Source organism: Apteryx mantelli, chromosome 2, assembly GCF_036417845.1.
Source record: "Apteryx mantelli isolate bAptMan1 chromosome 2, bAptMan1.hap1, whole genome shotgun sequence".
NCBI classification, from domain to species: Eukaryota; Metazoa; Chordata; class Aves; order Apterygiformes; family Apterygidae; genus Apteryx; species Apteryx mantelli.
The window spans coordinates 146,803,486-146,821,183 of NC_089979.1; the positions used below are offsets into that span (position 1 = coordinate 146,803,486).

A 17,698-nucleotide genomic window follows, 5' to 3' on the forward strand; every position below is an offset into this window, starting at 1 on the left:
AGAAAGTTAATTGCAGAGATCTCTATGAAGCTGTGCTGTGCAAGGGAAGACTGGATGTCAGCATTGAAGTAACAGGTTGTCTGGTCCATACTAAACAGCACTGACTGTGTTTGTGCAGTAAAAGAGCCTGATTTTTTAATCAGCTGCAATAGGACCCTTGGGGAGCAGTGGAGTGAGGAGGGTGCCCCACACAGCAGGGTGAGTCAGAGGTACCCAGAGGAACTCTGTACCTGCTCTAGCTCACAGAGAGAAACCTGGCTGACAAGTGGGCAAAGAAATTCCCTCACTCAAACCCTTGCTCCATGATGTGTATGAAGATTTGTCACTGACACGAAAGCAGCCACACTTGCCCATGTAGCTCTACCCCTAACTTTTCTGACACAACTCTACACAGAGCCTCATCCTCCCTCTATGTCCTGGCAGAGCCGGGGCATTGCTGTTGGAGTAGTAACCTCCTGTTTGTTCTATGCAGCAGGGAAGGGGGAATCCCCAGGTGTCATTCACTCCAGGGACTATTCCCCCCTTGCCTCGTGCTGGGCCTCGCCAGAGCGGAGGGTGGCTGAGATGGAGGACAGCATACTTGCTCGCTGGCTGAGGAGCAATTTAAACCCTGCAGCTGGGAGCTAAGGGCACTGCTTGGCTTCTCAGGGTTGCACACCATGGGTGCTGATGAGGCCAGGATGTGGAATAATGTTTGTTCCCAGCTCCAGTGGCTGAGGGAACAGAAACTATTATAAAACCAACTCTAATCTCCATTGTTAACTTCAGTCCTTATTTTATAATCTTAACTTGGCAAAATGCTTCCCTGCATCCTGTTGATAAACAGCTGAAAGCCACACACAGCTCTTCATGTTTTAAAGGACATGCCATTGCCCAGGCCACCACCTTAACAAAGGCAGTCCCATATGGGGTGCTGCTGGGTGCAGAGCCCCTGGCTCCTCAGCCACAGGTCAGTCTGGCAGCCCGGATCACTGGCAGAGAAGGGACAGGAGCTGGGAGGATAAAGAAGCAGCATTATTCTACACTAGGAGCGGGAAGGCTTTTTCCTTTTTTTTCAAGCAAACAATACAACTACAGGGAAGAGGAATGTTAATTGCTAGAATCTGCTTTGATACAAACTAATAAGGCTGCAGTCATACTTCCCAAATGTCAGAAGTCACAAGTCTGATAGCAGCAACCAACTTGAGTGAGTTATGGAGGTCTTTTTCGTGAGTAACTGCACATTGTCATCTTTCAGTGCCATTCTCTGTCTTATCTGTATCAGGCCATTCATTTTACTTAAAGTATTTAACTTATGCTGTTTTGCTGTGGCTTTAAACATGAGGAATGTATTAAAGGAAAGCATAAAGTTAAGAACTCTGCAGGTAGAAAATGAAATAGCATTCAAAAATCAAAATACTGCCCCTACAAATTAAACCTAGAAAACATTACCATTTCATCTCTTGGGATTTTTATCTCCGTGCAGATGTAAATCTTAAACTCAGCCAGAAACTTCTTTTTCTAATACACATTTCCTCTTCAAAAAAAAAAAAAAAAAGGAAATCTCATGTAAATGACAAAATGTTTTGGTGAAAATTTTTCTTCAAAATGAAAAATATATCTAGATCCCAGTCTTTATTTATTTTAGAACCTACTGCATTAATACTTGGCACTGCAAAGGGATCATCAAACGGAGGTATATAGCTGAGGCCATTTAAAGGTTCATTTCTGGTTCCAGTGTTGTGTAATGTAGCTTTAGTATAACTGAGAAATAGGCCAGCCTCCTGCATATGATAAAATCTTTTAAATGAACTCAGTTAAATAAACTGGAGATGTTGCTCCGAAAAAGAGATTAAAAAAAAAAATGCCAAAAGGGGTTGCATTCCTTTGCTCCAACAAAGGGATGGAAAATGTTTCAGATTCTGAGTTGGTCCCATGGTCTTGACGCGAGGACAGTGAGATAACACACCAGTCAGTGACAGCACACACCGAACAGTCCCATGTCCTGGGTCTGAGCACTCTTTTGGGCAAGTGCAGAGGGAATATGAACCATCTACATCTATCTAAGGGATTCCCAAAGTAAGGTCCAACACTTCCTATGCTAAACTCCAGCCTGAGTATTGCCCACCACCTAAAGCACAGGATCTGGCTACTCACCAATTGCTCTGTATCTGGCCTGGAATCCAAAGCCTGCAATGTGGGAGTCGGTGTAGAAGTAGAGCAGCATTGGCCCAAAGACACTGACTGGGGCAGGGAGCTCATTGCCACAAAGTGTGATGACAGGGTGCGGGGTAACTCTGGTCCCACTGAAAATGCTTATTCCGTCATAAAGACAAATTCTGCTTAAGAGTGCCGGGGCTGTGTGGACATACAATGCAGAAATGTTAGCAGCATATTTTCAATGATGTGATTTATTGAGGTTCAAGCTTACGTAGACCTCATACAAAATAAGAATTAAATTTCATATTACTTTCCATTTCAGGGTCTCAGGGTTCCTCTTTTTTTACCTCTCACATATGTTGAGGAAGTAAATGTAGTTTTTAATATGTAGAAAAACTGAGACAGGAAAAGACAAAGAGTCGCTGTGTATAAGACATCAGATCATTCAACTCCTCCTGTGAGCTGGAAAAGGCTCCAGGCCTCCAGTGTTCTCCGGTATTTATAGCTGAGTGAGAATCATCTACGAGGACATGCGCAGACCTCCCAAAAGTATGGATTTCCACTGTAGATCAAAGCAACTGCACTTTTTGTACAGGCAACCAATGCCATGGGTGCTTTACTTTCCCATGATGTAGAAGTCAGTACTCAGTGTAGCGGATTTCATACGATTTAAGAGTGAGAATTTGGGAAAGTGAAAAAATAGTCCATATACTAATATGTATTGGAGCTCTCTTCTTTCTCTCTAAACTCCCTCAAATTTTCGAGCACCCAAACCCAGATTCCTCAGCTTGACTCACAAGACAAAAATTGTAAATTTAATCTGGCAGTTTGCCAGGGAAATACTGACACTGTGGCAGTCAGGGGAGATCTACTGGAGACGACAGAGCAATAGGTAAAGAAACTGATTTTCAGGAGCAATCTACTTTAGGGAACAAATCAGTACAGATAGAAGTGTGAGTGAAAAGCTGCCTATTCAGAAGCACCAAGAAACCTGGAAATGGAGAATGTAGCATCATGCTCCTTTTCTTTCCTCCATTAGTTTTTAGTTTCTCATGTGCAGTCAGCTTTCCGGAGGAGTGAGCCATCCTCTCTCTCTCTCTCTGCCTTACCATACTATCCTTCTAGCCGCCTCACCATTTTCAGCCAGATTTGACTGAGAGGAGAAGGTTCAAATGTATTAAGCTCCTATAAGTTTCATGAGAGGCCATGGCTGAGCTGGAGTCTCAGAAAAACGTCCCACTTGAAGGCCACACGGTACTTTCAGTACAAGGGTTCTACATTTGGGTAGGCAGGCGGCCAGCCCACAGACCTGCCGAGCTGCAGGCTGGGGATCACAGCACCCTGCGCAACCAGGTCCATGGGCAGTGCTGGTGGGACCCAGGGTGGTCTGAAGGATGTGTGGTGGGAGCTCGGAGCTCAGGTGTTACATGGGGCACAGGAGAGGCCAGGTGGGCCATGCAAGTAAGCTGGGTCAGTGCTCTCAGTGAGAAACACAGCACACACATCTACGGAAAAACAAGCCTCATTAGTTGTAATGTTTATAGAACAACCTGGTGAGGGTTTTTTCACCATTTACAAGCATAAATGAAGTGTCACATGTTTACAAGGTTAAGTTGTCTTGTTAGTGATCTATTAGCAGCAATGGGGTAGTTGCTTAAACTGCAAAGGATTAATCAGGAATTATCTAAGTTTAACAGGAGATGCTGGGCTGAATTTTGCAGAGGAGTGATTCCTGCAGATTGTCCAATCAAAACAAACTATTTCCTAGTGTTGTAGAAAACAGGATAACTCGCATCGAACAGGATGGCAAATAGGAATGGAGTGATAATTCTGTTTCACAGGAAGGACAGAGTGACCCCAGCAGCCAGATACATTTTTGATCATTTCTGGAGTTTCAATTTAAAAATTCTCTCTGCTCTCAATGAAGACAATGTATTCTAATGTGCTTTACAAATATGCTAAGAGTGGAATAGGGTACTAGTATGACTCTGATATGAGTTACTAAGATGAATGCAACCAGCCTCATCAGATAACTGATTAAATTGTTAATTATAAAATAGTTAATTAAAAATATTCTATATGTCCTACTCTAGTATGAGAATACTTGATAATGTGATAAAATTAAAAAACATGATCAGTGTTAAAACACATAGAACTGAAAAAAATGAAATGGAGACAAGTGCAGTTTAAAAATGGGAAAGATTTGAGAAAGCAACTTAGATCTCATTCTGAAAACACTTTGGAGAAAGGCATGAAGTGAAATGGATTTCTCAGCAAAGCAAAGGTCCACAACACCCATCACAAATTGTTGTTTTGCTTTGCAGCAGTGGAATGAATAAAATGGTTGATATAGGACTGTGACCAAAGGTTTCATCTCTGGCTTTGAACACTCCATAGTTTGGACCAATGTCACTTATGAATCCCTATGAATCCTGGCAGGACTGATCATTGTTTGACCTCTATTTTATTAACTTGTTCTCTCACTTACACCTTTTCTTAATTTCTTGCCATACTGAAATGCCTTATTCTCCACTCTCCCCTAGGTAATCCCCAGCCTCAGGTTCCTCTTCCCCATCTCCTCATGTCATACTTTCAGCCTCTAAACATGCTCAGCACATCATCAGCAATTCTTCTCAGTGATTCATTTCCCCTAATTCTATCTTAGATCCTTTCTAGCCCAATTTCTGCCCTTTGCACTGCAATGAAACAGCTTTCATGAGTCTCCAGAAGATCTTTTCTTAGCCAGATGTCAGACCCACATCATCTTGGAGCTACCAGGCACTTTCCACATAGCCAGCCCTGTTCTTCATAAAATCTTGTCTACTGAGAGCTTCCTTCTGGTATTAATGTATTCTCTCCTTCAATACATCTGTGAGGATTCAATGAAACACCTCCTCTCTTGTCTCTTTTTATCTCCCCATTTGCTCTGTATAATCTCATTTGCAAACACAGACTCAGCTGGCATTTCTACGCTGATGGCCAATGGACCTATTTCCCTCCCCTGGCCTCTTTCTCTTCAAACTAAAATCTTATTTCTATCTCCAAACAAAACCATTCAATAGGTGAGCTTCTCCCCTTCCCTGTCCCCAAGTCTTCCCTTGCATCTCCTTTCCTGACAAGCTCATGATTTTGCCTGCCCTCACTAGGTCCATGTGTATGATTTAGATCTCTCCAGGACTTCACATGCACCTAGATGTAAAAATTGTGAACTGTTTCTAATTATTATCTTTAAGATACAATCTTTCTTATTCTTCCACATAGCTATGACTCTCATCCAAGAAATACTAATTTTCCAACAGAGGTATTGTACCATTCGTACCTCTTGCCTTGACAATATTTAATTCCAAATACTGTTGCAGAGATCATTTTCTTGGCCTGACATTCTGAATGTGTCACCCTTCTTGGAACTGCTGCTTGTCTTTGCTTTCAAGGCCTTCTTTTATCTAGCTGCACTCTATTTATCATTTCTTGGTACCTCTCAGCATTGATACATTCACTCCTGCCTCCAAAGATCACATGATGAGAGCTTCAGTTGTCCTTATGTTATGTTTTTGAAACATGCCTTTTTTTTCTCTCCTTTCCATTGAGCAGGAATTTCTCAGTAACACCTTAAAACCAATTTCATTAATTTCCATAAAATCATTTCCTTGATGTGGTGCCTGCAAAAAACCTTGACTATATTTAGATCATTAATTGTCTGATTATTAATAACAGTGTATTCTTCCCAATTTTCTGCCTATAGCCATAGATTGTCCTTCATTTTTTTAGGGGGTAGAACCTGCCTTTTAGTTCTGTGTTCACAGAACTTAAAAGAACGAGGTTTTCGTTCACAACTGTAGCTTCTGGCCTTTACGGTAATACAAATAGTAATTACTAATGTAGGAGAAGTATTATGCAGTTATGTACTCCTGTACTATATATTAACAAATTCCATAGCAGAGGGGTCTATTTTGAAAGTCAGGAATTACAAGTCTTTTCTATTTATCCTCTTTCAAAATAGTCTATTGCAAAATGTGTCTTTTTTCTGAATTGCCTAGTAACCACTCAGAAAGCAGATACGGGAGACTCAAAAATGAGGCTGTGACCCTATCTCATATTGCAGAATTACAGTTGCATGTTCTAGAAAAAAAAGGAGAAATAAACAAGTTATTAAAACAAGGTTGACATGGTATCGATACAATGTGGTTGTTTTGTATGGAAAGGGTATAAATGCTACAGAAATATGAAAGTAGATATTGCAGGAGGCCCCCACCCATTTCCCCTTATTTTCCATGATTTGGAACTCAGAATTTATTGGATGTTACACTCCTATCTGGAGAGTATTACAGCCATGTAATGATATGCTACCATAGCTGTCCTATGGGTGTACTTGGAGGGAAGTTCATCTGAATAAAGATTGTGAACAAAAACCAGATGTGATTACCTATTTATTGGATACTAAGTCTGCTAAACATAGATAAGGTTTTTGGACTAATTCTAATATTTTAGCTTTGCCTAGACCTTTGATCCCCAGAGTAAGGAGAGATGTAGGACTATGTTTATCACTGCCACAGAAAGACTAAGAAAACAAATTCACCCCATTTGTTCAGTCCTTTATAAAATAACCAAACACAATATAGAAGTTACAGAAGCAAACTGCAACCTATGTAGTTTTACAAAACTATCTTTTTCACTTTAGTATAGGAGAAGATAAATCTGGATGATAAATCTAAACTAGATGTCTATTTTCAGATGGTCAAAGTCAGCCAAAAATGTCATTCCTACCTACCAGGAAACAGCCGATTTAGATTAAATTTTGATCATAAAAACAACAAATGCAGTTTCCTCCAGCTGTCTCTTGCTCTGCATTGTTACTTGCTACGTTTAATGCTTAATACATATTTAATATTTACTACATACATGTCATATTCATTTGATTCCAGATACTGGCATTATTTCATTGCTCTGGGTGAACTGCATCATTTGGAGGCATCCTTTACAATCAGAACAGCTGTCTCATCATGACTGAAAACATACTACTTGATAGCAGAAATCTGTGACTAACCAATCAAATCATTTTATTTTGTAGCAATGTGTCACTGCACCACAGCCAATTGCCTTGTGTCTTCTAATTTTCTGGAAAACGTATCCCAACCAGTTAAAAGTCAATGAGATATGTATGCCTTACAGGCATTATTTTAGATACTTCATTTTGTTACTAAACAACCATGAAAAAAGCAAATGGATTTCTTTTGAGAGAAAATAGGTAGTGAATTATGCTAACTGGACATGCATCTAAACTATAAATACCCAATCCAGAACATCTGTACCGGTATGTTTAAGAATTTAAAACGCCACACTCGGCAACAACCTAAGCAGGTGCAATGCTTCCTTGCCCATGGAATAGCTGGAAATGGCTCTAACAGATGCTGCCAAACACTGTCCTGCTTTTGCAAAAGAGCTATTGGACTTCATGATGAAAACCCTTAGGCACATGTGCTAAACAGATTCAGTGGGACTGCTGAACACATTTTCACATCTGCATGATAGTTTGCAAGATGTGTGGTTTCAGTCTTCTTTCCCATTTAAACACAGGTAATTTCTCTTTGCTACTGGGTTATATTTTAAGACTTTGTGAAGAATACATTAATAATCAGCTATGGGAGACTGTCATACTTCCTCTTTTATAACCAGATGTCCTTTAGCTCACATCCTAATTTCTTTTCTTTCATGTGACTAAGGACTTTGGTTTCTGTAGCCTGAGGAAGCCTGTAACAATAAAGGAGCAAACTGTCCTGCAAGAAACAGATCTACAAAAATATTAAAGGCATTCTATGTTTATTATGTCTGTATCACTTACCTCTTTGCTTTAATCTTTTGATAATAAAAACTTGAATCCATTTATAAAGTAACTGAATGCACAAACAGAATACAGAACAGTAATGTATGTATACATACAGATGTCAAAATAGGCCTAATTTGATTCAGCCTAATGTTTTGGTGCGTCTACTGATCCTGCAGAATAATAGTGTCTTCTATGTGAAGAAATCATGTAATTTCTGTGGTTTATATATATATATATATATATATATATATATTTTTTATTCTCAAAATAGTAGTTTGTACTAGGGGGGTGAACAAAAGTTTTCAGACAAAATCATAATCAAATCAAATTTTTGTCTCAGACCTAAATTAAGTTTGGAGCAGAATATTTTTGAAATCCAAAACAGTTTGAAAACTTAAAAAGACAAGAAGCCCAACTACTGACTTCGTGATTTGGTCTGAAAAAAAAAATCAAATTACCCAAACAGTTTGTACATACTGATTCCTCTGTGTTATCATGACACAGATCCATCCATAAAAATTTGATCTTATCAAAGTCAGGAAAGTTTGACCATTCACACCAATGAGACCAGGATATTATATTCAGTCTTTCCCGGCTAAATACTAGCAAACTTGAAAATCTTAAGAGGGACTTTTTTATTCATGGGTAAGGACAGGTAAACAACTTTTGTAGTTTTTCAGCTACTGTAGTCTTTCACCTAATTTCACAAAGCAGTTTCACAAATATTTTTTAGATGTTCTTACATCCTTGTATAACACCTAAGTATATTTATACTTTTATTTTATCAGTTAGGGAAATGGAAACACTGAAAAGCAAAACAGCTGGCCTGAGATCACAACATGAGTCAGTGACCAAAAAAAGAAAAAAAAGGCAGGAACAAACACCCAAATTGGTTGCGGTCAATCTTATACTCCAACCACCTGGCAGACTCCCCACTTAATCGCTGCAAGATACTCATCAACAGATGAGCTTTATCTTCTGCTCTTCTGGAACACTTCACTGACACAAAACTCAACTCCTGCAAATTAATGCTGTAAGAGTTTGTCTGTCAGAATGGACCAGCAAATTAAAGTATCAGTCATTTTCCATGCTATGAGACTTCTGTGTTTCCACATAAAAAGTTACACCTCATAGCACATACTGGAATTATGAAGAAGCAGTTACCTTCCAAGTGGAAAGTCTCAAACTCTAGGAGCACCAGTGACTGTGGTCCCTGATCGATGATGTAACTGCAGTTCAAGTTGTTGTCATACTGACTAGGGTAGTTAGGAGATACAATGAGACCTGTGGGGTCAGTGAAATTTACTCCACATCCTGCAAATGGAAATAAATAACACATGGTTATACTTCAAGTGGCAACATTATTCTGGTTTTGCAGTGACAAAGCCACTAATGTACACAAGCACCTCATCCCTCCTTAAGAGGTTGGTCAAATAGGTAAGGAGAGTAATACATAGCCTGAAAACAAAAGTGGGTCTTATACAAGCACACAGTAGTCCTTTTGGGAAACACAGGGCCTTCCTGCCTCAAGTCTCACACAGGATCTCGATGGGTCATGGCTAAGGCCGGGCTGTAGCCCCCAGCCCCACTGACTAGAAGGACACAGTACTACTATTCTTATGGTTTTGGAGCCTGCGCATTTCAAAGGCACTTAAGACGTACAAATGTAGCTCATTTGAAAATCCCCATGTTCGCCCAAGTGGTGGCATTCATGCTTCCTGCCTGACAGGCAGACGGAAACAGCCTGCAGCCAGACCATCTGCCTGCTACTTTGCCATATGCAGAGGGGCAGGGGAGGGTAGTCACCCCGCGTTTCTAAAGCAAACAGAATTGTTCATTTTCATGGAGCTCATTCTGATCCAAACAACTGGCATGTCTCTTGGGGTTTCTTTTTATTTTAAGCTATGGGCTTAAAATAAAAGAGAGCTGTACATAGTAATATGCTAGTATAAGATTAGGAACAGGCATATATAGCCTGTGGTTGCCTCCACTAAGAGGTTTACACTTCACTGTTAGTTGGTACTGGTAACAGTGCAGGCATCATAAATCAAAAGCAGCTTCAGTTCAGAATTCATTGTACTTCAGTAGTGTCTTATTTTAAGCATTTAATTTCCTGCTGTTTTAATCTGAGCCCAGAGAAGGGAAAGTGGTTTGCTTTGGCAGCATCCTACAAAAAGACCCCCAAAAATGACTGAAACTGAGCACCGTCTCCCACACTTCCAGTGGGTTTGACCCTCACAAAGCACATGTCATCATGAAGGAAATGGAGAGGTCATCCCAAGAAATGCCACTTGAGCCTCATAAAATGCAAATACAACAACAAAGCTAAGCAAAGGCCAGACCAGATGTTGAGGAGTCATTTCTCCTCCTGAGAGCAGTTTATGTGAAGGACTTGGGCTATCCCATACACAGGAGCAACTGCCACAGTTTCAGCATGTACTTTGAAAAAAGAATAGAGTTAAAAATTGCCAGACAAGGAACAGATCCTTTTTCCTTTGTCAAAAAGATTATAGCTTTAGCTTCCAAACAATTTAACTGAAGAAAAACAAACTCCTAAAATTTAAAGCCTGTTCATTTCTTTTCAGCACACTAAAAAGGCATTGGTGGCTAAGAATAGCTACAAAGTTATAGTTGCAAGGGGGTTTGGGCAAGTCCCAATGGTGGGGCACACAGCAGCTCCATTGCATTCAGTAAGGGAACTCTTGTGTTCGAAAGCCGGGCAGAGGCTTCAAGTGTCTTGCTGGATTGAAGTATGAATTGCTACACAGACAAATAAAGCTAATCTAAAAGGGACTACTAAAGCAGCCAACTGGCTTTAACATCACTTACTGCTTATGAAAGATGCAGAGAATCCTTGCCCAGGAGCATCCTGAGACTGAAATACTGCAGTTATCACATTGTTTGGAGCAACAACAGGGTCAGGAGCTGAACTTCCACATCCTCTGGTTAACAAAGCTGCTTCTTCATCCCCATTTCCTCTCCACACCTGACAGGCACAGATTAGAAATGGTTTAGTGCTTTCAAAGCCTACACAATTTGTGGCAACACATTATCAGGAATTATACATGCAATTAATTGTTCTTCCCATAGACTTAGGGTGGGATTCATCTCGCACTGAAACTTAGACATCTACATTGGAACTAATCAATCTTTGTTCACTTTAGAGTCAGTGGAGATAAAAAGACTTCTCCAAGGAGTGAGTCGCAGAATTACTTAGGTGGCCAGGGGCCTCTGAAGGGCACCTGGAGGTCATCTTGTCCAACTCTGCTGCAAGCAGGGCCAGTGTAAATCAGAACCAGGGAACTGGAGAGAAACATTTTGTGTGCATTATTGCCTACCTCCATTTTGTCTCTGCTAATTTATCTCCCTACACTCTATCCATATGAATACCTATGTATACAGTGAAATATTAAATGCAATCCTTATACTATTCATAAGTCCATAAAAACCCAAGCTATTATGCAAGGGTAATACAGAGCTCCATATTGGAAGGTCTAGATTCTTAATATCTAGTTTTGCTAATCAAAAATTATTCCTGTTATTATGTTGCATTCACTTGTTTAGCAGCAAGTATCAAATGATATAGGGAGTTAAAAAAATAGTTTTTCACAAAAAATTATAATAAGGAATATGGTATTTTTTATACTACTTCAACCGTATCAATAGCCAATTTGCAGTCAAGCAAACCACACATTCACAAAGCACATTCAGGTTTAACTTTAAGCAGGTATTTAGGTGAAAACCCATTCAAGTAATTACTTGAGCATGTACTTCAGGCTCACACTTTAAGCACTGAATTTCAGCACACATAAAATGAAACATATGAATGAGTGTTTGATGTTCCTCCATGCGTAAATCATTTCCAGAATAGGGATGTTTATTGCCAAGGACTTAAAACTTCTACTTTAGGAAAAAGTAAAAAAAGGACTTACTGTAATAATACATTTATTTTGCATCAGTGTGTTTAAACAGATTTTTTTACTGGTCTCTTATACCAAAAATACATAAGAAACAAAAAATATTTGTTTTTAAAAATAATATATTTAAAAGAAATCTGAGTGGAACTGGAACAACAATAGAAAACTGTGATTGCTCCAAGCAACCATCCTAAACAAAGGTTAGCCAAAGGTTAGTCTGTAAGTATAGGCATATGAATATGCTCATTCATCTGGCCAGGTGTTTGGGGCAGTGGATGCTCAAAGGATTAATATAAATAATCCATGGCCTGGCCAAGATTTTGCAAAGTCACTATTGATTTTGGATTCCTCTCTTTTTGGCTGCTCAGCTTGGAATACATGGGAGAAACTTACACCTGCTCAGCAGTTTCTCATATCCAGTGACCTTCACACATTTCACACTGGACACTCAGAAATGGAGGTGGACATCATCAATAACTTCAGATTTTTCTCTAAGGACTGAATCTCCAATTGACACAGTTTTGTCCATTTAAAACCAGCTGTGCACACAACATTTGGGACAGTTTAGAAATTTGAATTTAAAATACCTTTATTGGGTGGCAGTAAGATTTGTTATCTATTAGTGAAACTTTATTGCAACATATTACAGCAATTAATCAGAGGAGCAGCCTTTGAAAATACAAATTTGATAATTATTTTTTTCATAGCCTTTAAACACGAGCGCTCTTGAGGTTTGTAAGCTACTAGGTATAGATCAGTTGTACAGCTGCTCAAGTCTTCCTACATGTTGTTAATTATGTTTGCCCTTTATTGCAAGTGGGAGTTGTACTACTATGGAGAAAATGAACACAAAACCACTGAACATATGCCAAATGCCTGAGAAAAAAATTACACTGAAAAATTCAAAGCATGTCCACTCTGTTCTATTGCCTTGAAAACAAGTGGCTCTTGACAACCTATGAAGGATAAGAATGCTATCTTTGTTCTTTGAGATAAAAGAAGGATTAGTACAATTTGGACAGCTTATACACATTTATAAAGAAGTTTTGTAGAATTATAGTGTCACATTCATGGTTTTTTACTCATTGGAATAATTGAAAAGGCCTTTTCATTACAGTATATTTTCTCATTGTTTCCTGGTTCTGAACATATATGTACTTTTTTCATATTGTTCATTTTTGAGACATCATATAGGGTGAGGGGACCCTGCTCAACAGGTGGAGCCTCAAGTGCTGGCAAAATTTAAAAATATATACAAGCCAATTCTTGAAGCCTATAAAAAATGGACTGTAGTATACAAAGACTTTAGTTTATATTTCCTGGATTTTGTGTCTTAACAGTCCTAACAATGACATGATTGCAAAACAGGATTCTAGAATCATGACTACTTTAAGCTCTGCTCTGCTGATCTCAAACTAACATTTATTTTACCTTCACATAACTGCTCTGGCAGCTTCCATTGCTATCTGGGATCTGGAAGTTACTGTGAAAGTTCATCTCCAAATGTTTGCTCTCATGTGTAATGATGGTCCACGTGCATCTTGTGTTCATGGGAAAGTTTTGAGGCCAATGAGGAGATTTGATCGCACCATTATCTGAATGAATGATTCCACCACATCCTAGAGAGAGTAGCAACAGGTGAGAGATGCTCAAAATATTTCCTGCTGGTGCTCCCACAGTACTCAGCTTTGAATGGTCACTTGCCTCTGTGGCTGCAAGAGCGAGAGCACCCTAGCACCTGTTCAGCCTTCATTTACCCCTCTATTGCTTATTTTTCATTCTCACACCCCTGCAGCAAAGAGGTAGTTACACTTCAGAGGAGGTCTCTCTTTGTGCTTTGCTTTCTCTTCCTCACAAATTCCTTCTGCCTGCCAGTTTTGCTCTGGTCCATCTGTACGTTCCTGACAGTTAGGAGTGACCCTGCTCACATAGAGAAGGAAGGTCAGAAACACACCGATGAGGAGCTTCTCCCAAGACTGTGCGAGTTCCCTCCTACACACCACTGCAGGCACATCATGACTGACAGCCATTCAGAGAAATGCCCTGGGGACAAAACCTCATTCTATTGCCGTATCCCAGTTTTTCTCACTTTACAACATGAGAATATTGCAGTTCCACATGTGAATCTACTCAAGCTACATCTGTTGACCCAGGGCAAAATGATGACTTCCCCTCCAGCCCAGGCAGCCCTGTGAATGGCAGTATGGAGATGGCTAAATACATGCCTTTAAAAAATTGTTAACAGATTAAATTATAAAGGAGCATAGCTAGTCATGGCTCTATGTCAGCTCATGTTCCTATACATAGTTCAGATAAGTTGAAACATACTTGCAAATACACTGCCAACAATAACTTACTAGAGCTAGGCGTACAGCACTAACAATCTGGTATTACTTCAGAGATGATGTAGTAAGAGGATGAGTAAAGAAGAAAAAAAGCTATATAACATTCTACTTTTTTCCTCTTCAATGAAAAACATATATATCAGCTTTAAAAGGAAGATTTTATTTTTTTGTTCTTCCATGTAAGATAATAGCAATTCTGTTTAGAAGGATGTAAGACCAAATTTTGCTTGCACGTACAGAGTGTAAAGCCAGAGATTCTCAGTGGACAAATGTTTATGTAAGAAAGCAAGGGAAAGGAAACCAAGTGTTTAAAGAGAGAAATGTCCTTTCACAAAAAGGATATCGACTACACACATTGCATGTGTATGCTAATGCCTACCACACAAATGAAGGATTTTATGCACGAAATCCCAGTGACAACAGGAAAAAGTGTCAAAACCTGCTTAGATGACATAGATACTCCAGTATATATTCACACAAGCCTGAACTATTGATATACTCACACAAGCCTGAACTATTGATATACTATTTTATAAGGACACTCTGAAAGGGAAGTTACCACCCTTCAACTGAAGCATGACTGACCGTGTGAAAACCACTAGGTTTTTAACTAATGGAAATTCAATCTCCATCAGCCAGAAGGATTGCAGCTGTCAGTTACCTTATTTTTTTCATCTGAAGAGATGATACTTTCAACAGAGGGGAGGTAGCTCCTTAAAATTCACCAGTTCAATCATGTAAGTGTACTGCCTTCAAAAGTGTAACATCATCTCCATTGAAGTGGAAGGGTTTTAAGGCTGGTGAGTCAAACATGTTCTTTGAAAAGTTCTACCTGCCCCTCTGTTTTGAACCTGACTTCTTTCTGGTTTTAAATGTTTAAACAAATCAAATTGTGAAACAAACATTATTTGAGAAATGAAATGTCTCATAGCCTCTGACACTAGATACCGCTGCTGGGAGCATAATGAGCATGGTATCATTTTACAGACATCGAGAATCTGCCAGTAGGAGGCTTAAGAAGTAAATATCAGCCTAAATTTGTTTTCATTGTGTGAGATCAGAGGACACTGGTTTAATACTTGACTATTTCAGCCCTGGCTTCTCTGAGGAATGCTGAAGATGTTAACAGGTATTTCTTTTGTTCTGTAATGCAAACTTACCTAAAGAGAGGGAGCCCTGTTTCACATTGTGTCTGAAAAGTGCTAAATAGGCATGATGTACTGCTATGTTAGACCAAAGAAAAAACAAATATTTTTCTCTTACCTAGAGATTCTGCTGCCCATGTTGCATAAAAGCCACCTCCTTGCACTGAATGGTCAGAGTTAAAGATCACAACTAACTTGCTAGAACCAGACCGAATGGTCCCAGGCGATGTATTTCCACAATACTGTCCTATGACAGGAGACCCAGGAGAGCCACCATTCAGGATAGTAACAGAGTCCCACTTACAGAGTGCGTGACTTTCAAGGTGGAAGGCTATAAAAGTAAGCTGTAACACACAAAAGCAACATTCAGGACTTAACACTACTGGCAGAGGGGTTAGAGCAAGTCCAGCCAGATCCCACAGCCGTCCCACCACAAAGATTTCTGAACGTGCTCAGCTGTCTGACCTTCACTTCACCTTCACACTTTCCTGCAAATGCTGCTTGAAATCTCACTGTTATAAGTAACAGCAGCTACTTAGCATGAAGAGAGAAATGAAAGATAAACACACAGGTTCAAAAATGGTATTAATGGGAATTAACGGTATGTTTGAAGTTAAGTATGTGCTTCAGAAATGTCTCGGATGTGTGTTGGTGTTGAACCACTTTCCTGATCTTAAGGTTTCTGGTCTTGAAATCTTAAGTTGCACATTCGAATATGAACAGCTACTTAAGCAGAAAGCCTGGGATTTTTTTCTGCTATCATTTTGAATCAGAACATTTAATAGTTGCTGAAAATAATGCTGGTTTCCCTTCAACCTGAGAGAAACAGTTGCATGGCTGGTTCCTGCAGGCCTGGATACATCACATAAATAGACTGGGCTGGGCAGGCAGCTACTGCCACTCTCTCCCTCCCACACTGAACCTTTTTGTCCTTGGACTGATGCACACTGGTGGGATTTCCAGTTCAAAGGTTTAGATCTGCTGATCAAGTAGACTTCTGGATTTGCTGATGTTGCAGTATCGATGTACACTAATGACTGCCCGGCCCTCTTTCAATAAGGTATTATTGCTAGTTTCCAGAACTGGGATCTTTGTGGAAAAGTTTAGCAAATACTTCTCCCTGTAACTTTTGCATGTATTCATCTCCAAAAGAGCTCTGCCTGAGACAAAGAGCAAATACAGACAGATTTAGCTGAAATGGTTCAAGTCTGGAACTTTACCAGCAACCGAAACTGGCAGCTTATAATGGAAAAGGTTAGTCTGCCTTCACTGAGGGTACTACTGCTCAGTCTTCTTAGAAAAAAACTTTACTTACATATGATTAAGATTAGTTCTGGTATAAATAAATCTGTGGAATAAATAGAGATTTTGTGTTGTACTAAGATTTTCCTGTATTCCCTGAAAATGAGCAAGAACCTAGGTAGTGATCAAAATATCATGCAGTAGAATAGTTAGGACTGTGGGTTTGCGTTTATAAGAAGTATCTTTGTAGTTGTAAATGAGAAAAATATGATATGGAAATTAATGAAAAACACTAAATATGAAATTCTGCAGTGTGTTTTACAAAATTGCTTTTCATGTGTTTTTCCTGATCTAGACCTCAAATGTCACTGACTGGGCCTGTTCTCCAAAGGATCAGTCAGAGAATTCAACGAGTGAAGTTTATCACTGCTTGGTCATAAAGGTGCTTAAACTGGCCCCTTGGCATTTTGGCTAACATGAGTTATTTTAATTCCCTACACATAAAAAGTCATTGTTTTAAAGGAAAAATCAGTCTTAGAGTCTTAGGGAAAAGTTATGTCTTAGGGTCAAGTTTCATTAGAATCTTTCTGTCTTTTAAAAAAGCACAGTCTAGGTTGGTTGTATTATCTTTATATTTCCTCCTGTTCCTTACATAAGGGTGATGGTGAGATTTTTCATTTCTTCATATTTCCCATTTTCCAAATTGTTTAAAACCTTTCCCTCCAGACTCAAGGGATGTTATTCACAGCCAGCTGTATTCACAGGGCTCTACAGCATTGTGTTACTCACAGTGATGGTTTCACCTTCAGGGGCTTCCAACAGCCAGGAGCAGCGATTCAGGTTGCTGTAAGGCTCTGGGTAGTTAGGACTTGAGATAACTCCACTTTCACCTGACTGTATACCACCACAGACTGAAGAAAAAAAGATAACAGTTCCTTACATTTTAAAACTGAACACTCTAAGCAATTGACTGGAATATTATTGAGCTTGAAATAGTACTAAAACATATTTAAGTAGGACTGATACAGGTAAGGCTAATCAATTCACTTGGGAAAATCCAAAATTTAAAATGTTTTTCATTGATTA

General features: G+C 39.4%; 1 protein-coding gene across 1 annotated transcript in view; it reads right to left on the reverse strand.

The window, feature by feature from the left end:
• Positions 1 to 17,698, reverse strand: part of CUBN (cubilin) — a 155,490-nt gene that overhangs the window by 19,262 nt on the left and 118,530 nt on the right. The window contains exons 53-58 of the mRNA XM_013941561.2: positions 17,402 to 17,523; positions 15,489 to 15,714; positions 13,312 to 13,499; positions 10,793 to 10,949; positions 9,128 to 9,277; positions 2,137 to 2,337 (exon numbers count right to left, since the gene is read on the reverse strand). Coding sequence (XP_013797015.2) covers positions 2,137 to 2,337; positions 9,128 to 9,277; positions 10,793 to 10,949; positions 13,312 to 13,499; positions 15,489 to 15,714; positions 17,402 to 17,523 — 1,044 coding nt within the window. The remainder of the gene's footprint in view (positions 1 to 2,136; positions 2,338 to 9,127; positions 9,278 to 10,792; positions 10,950 to 13,311; positions 13,500 to 15,488; positions 15,715 to 17,401; positions 17,524 to 17,698) is intronic.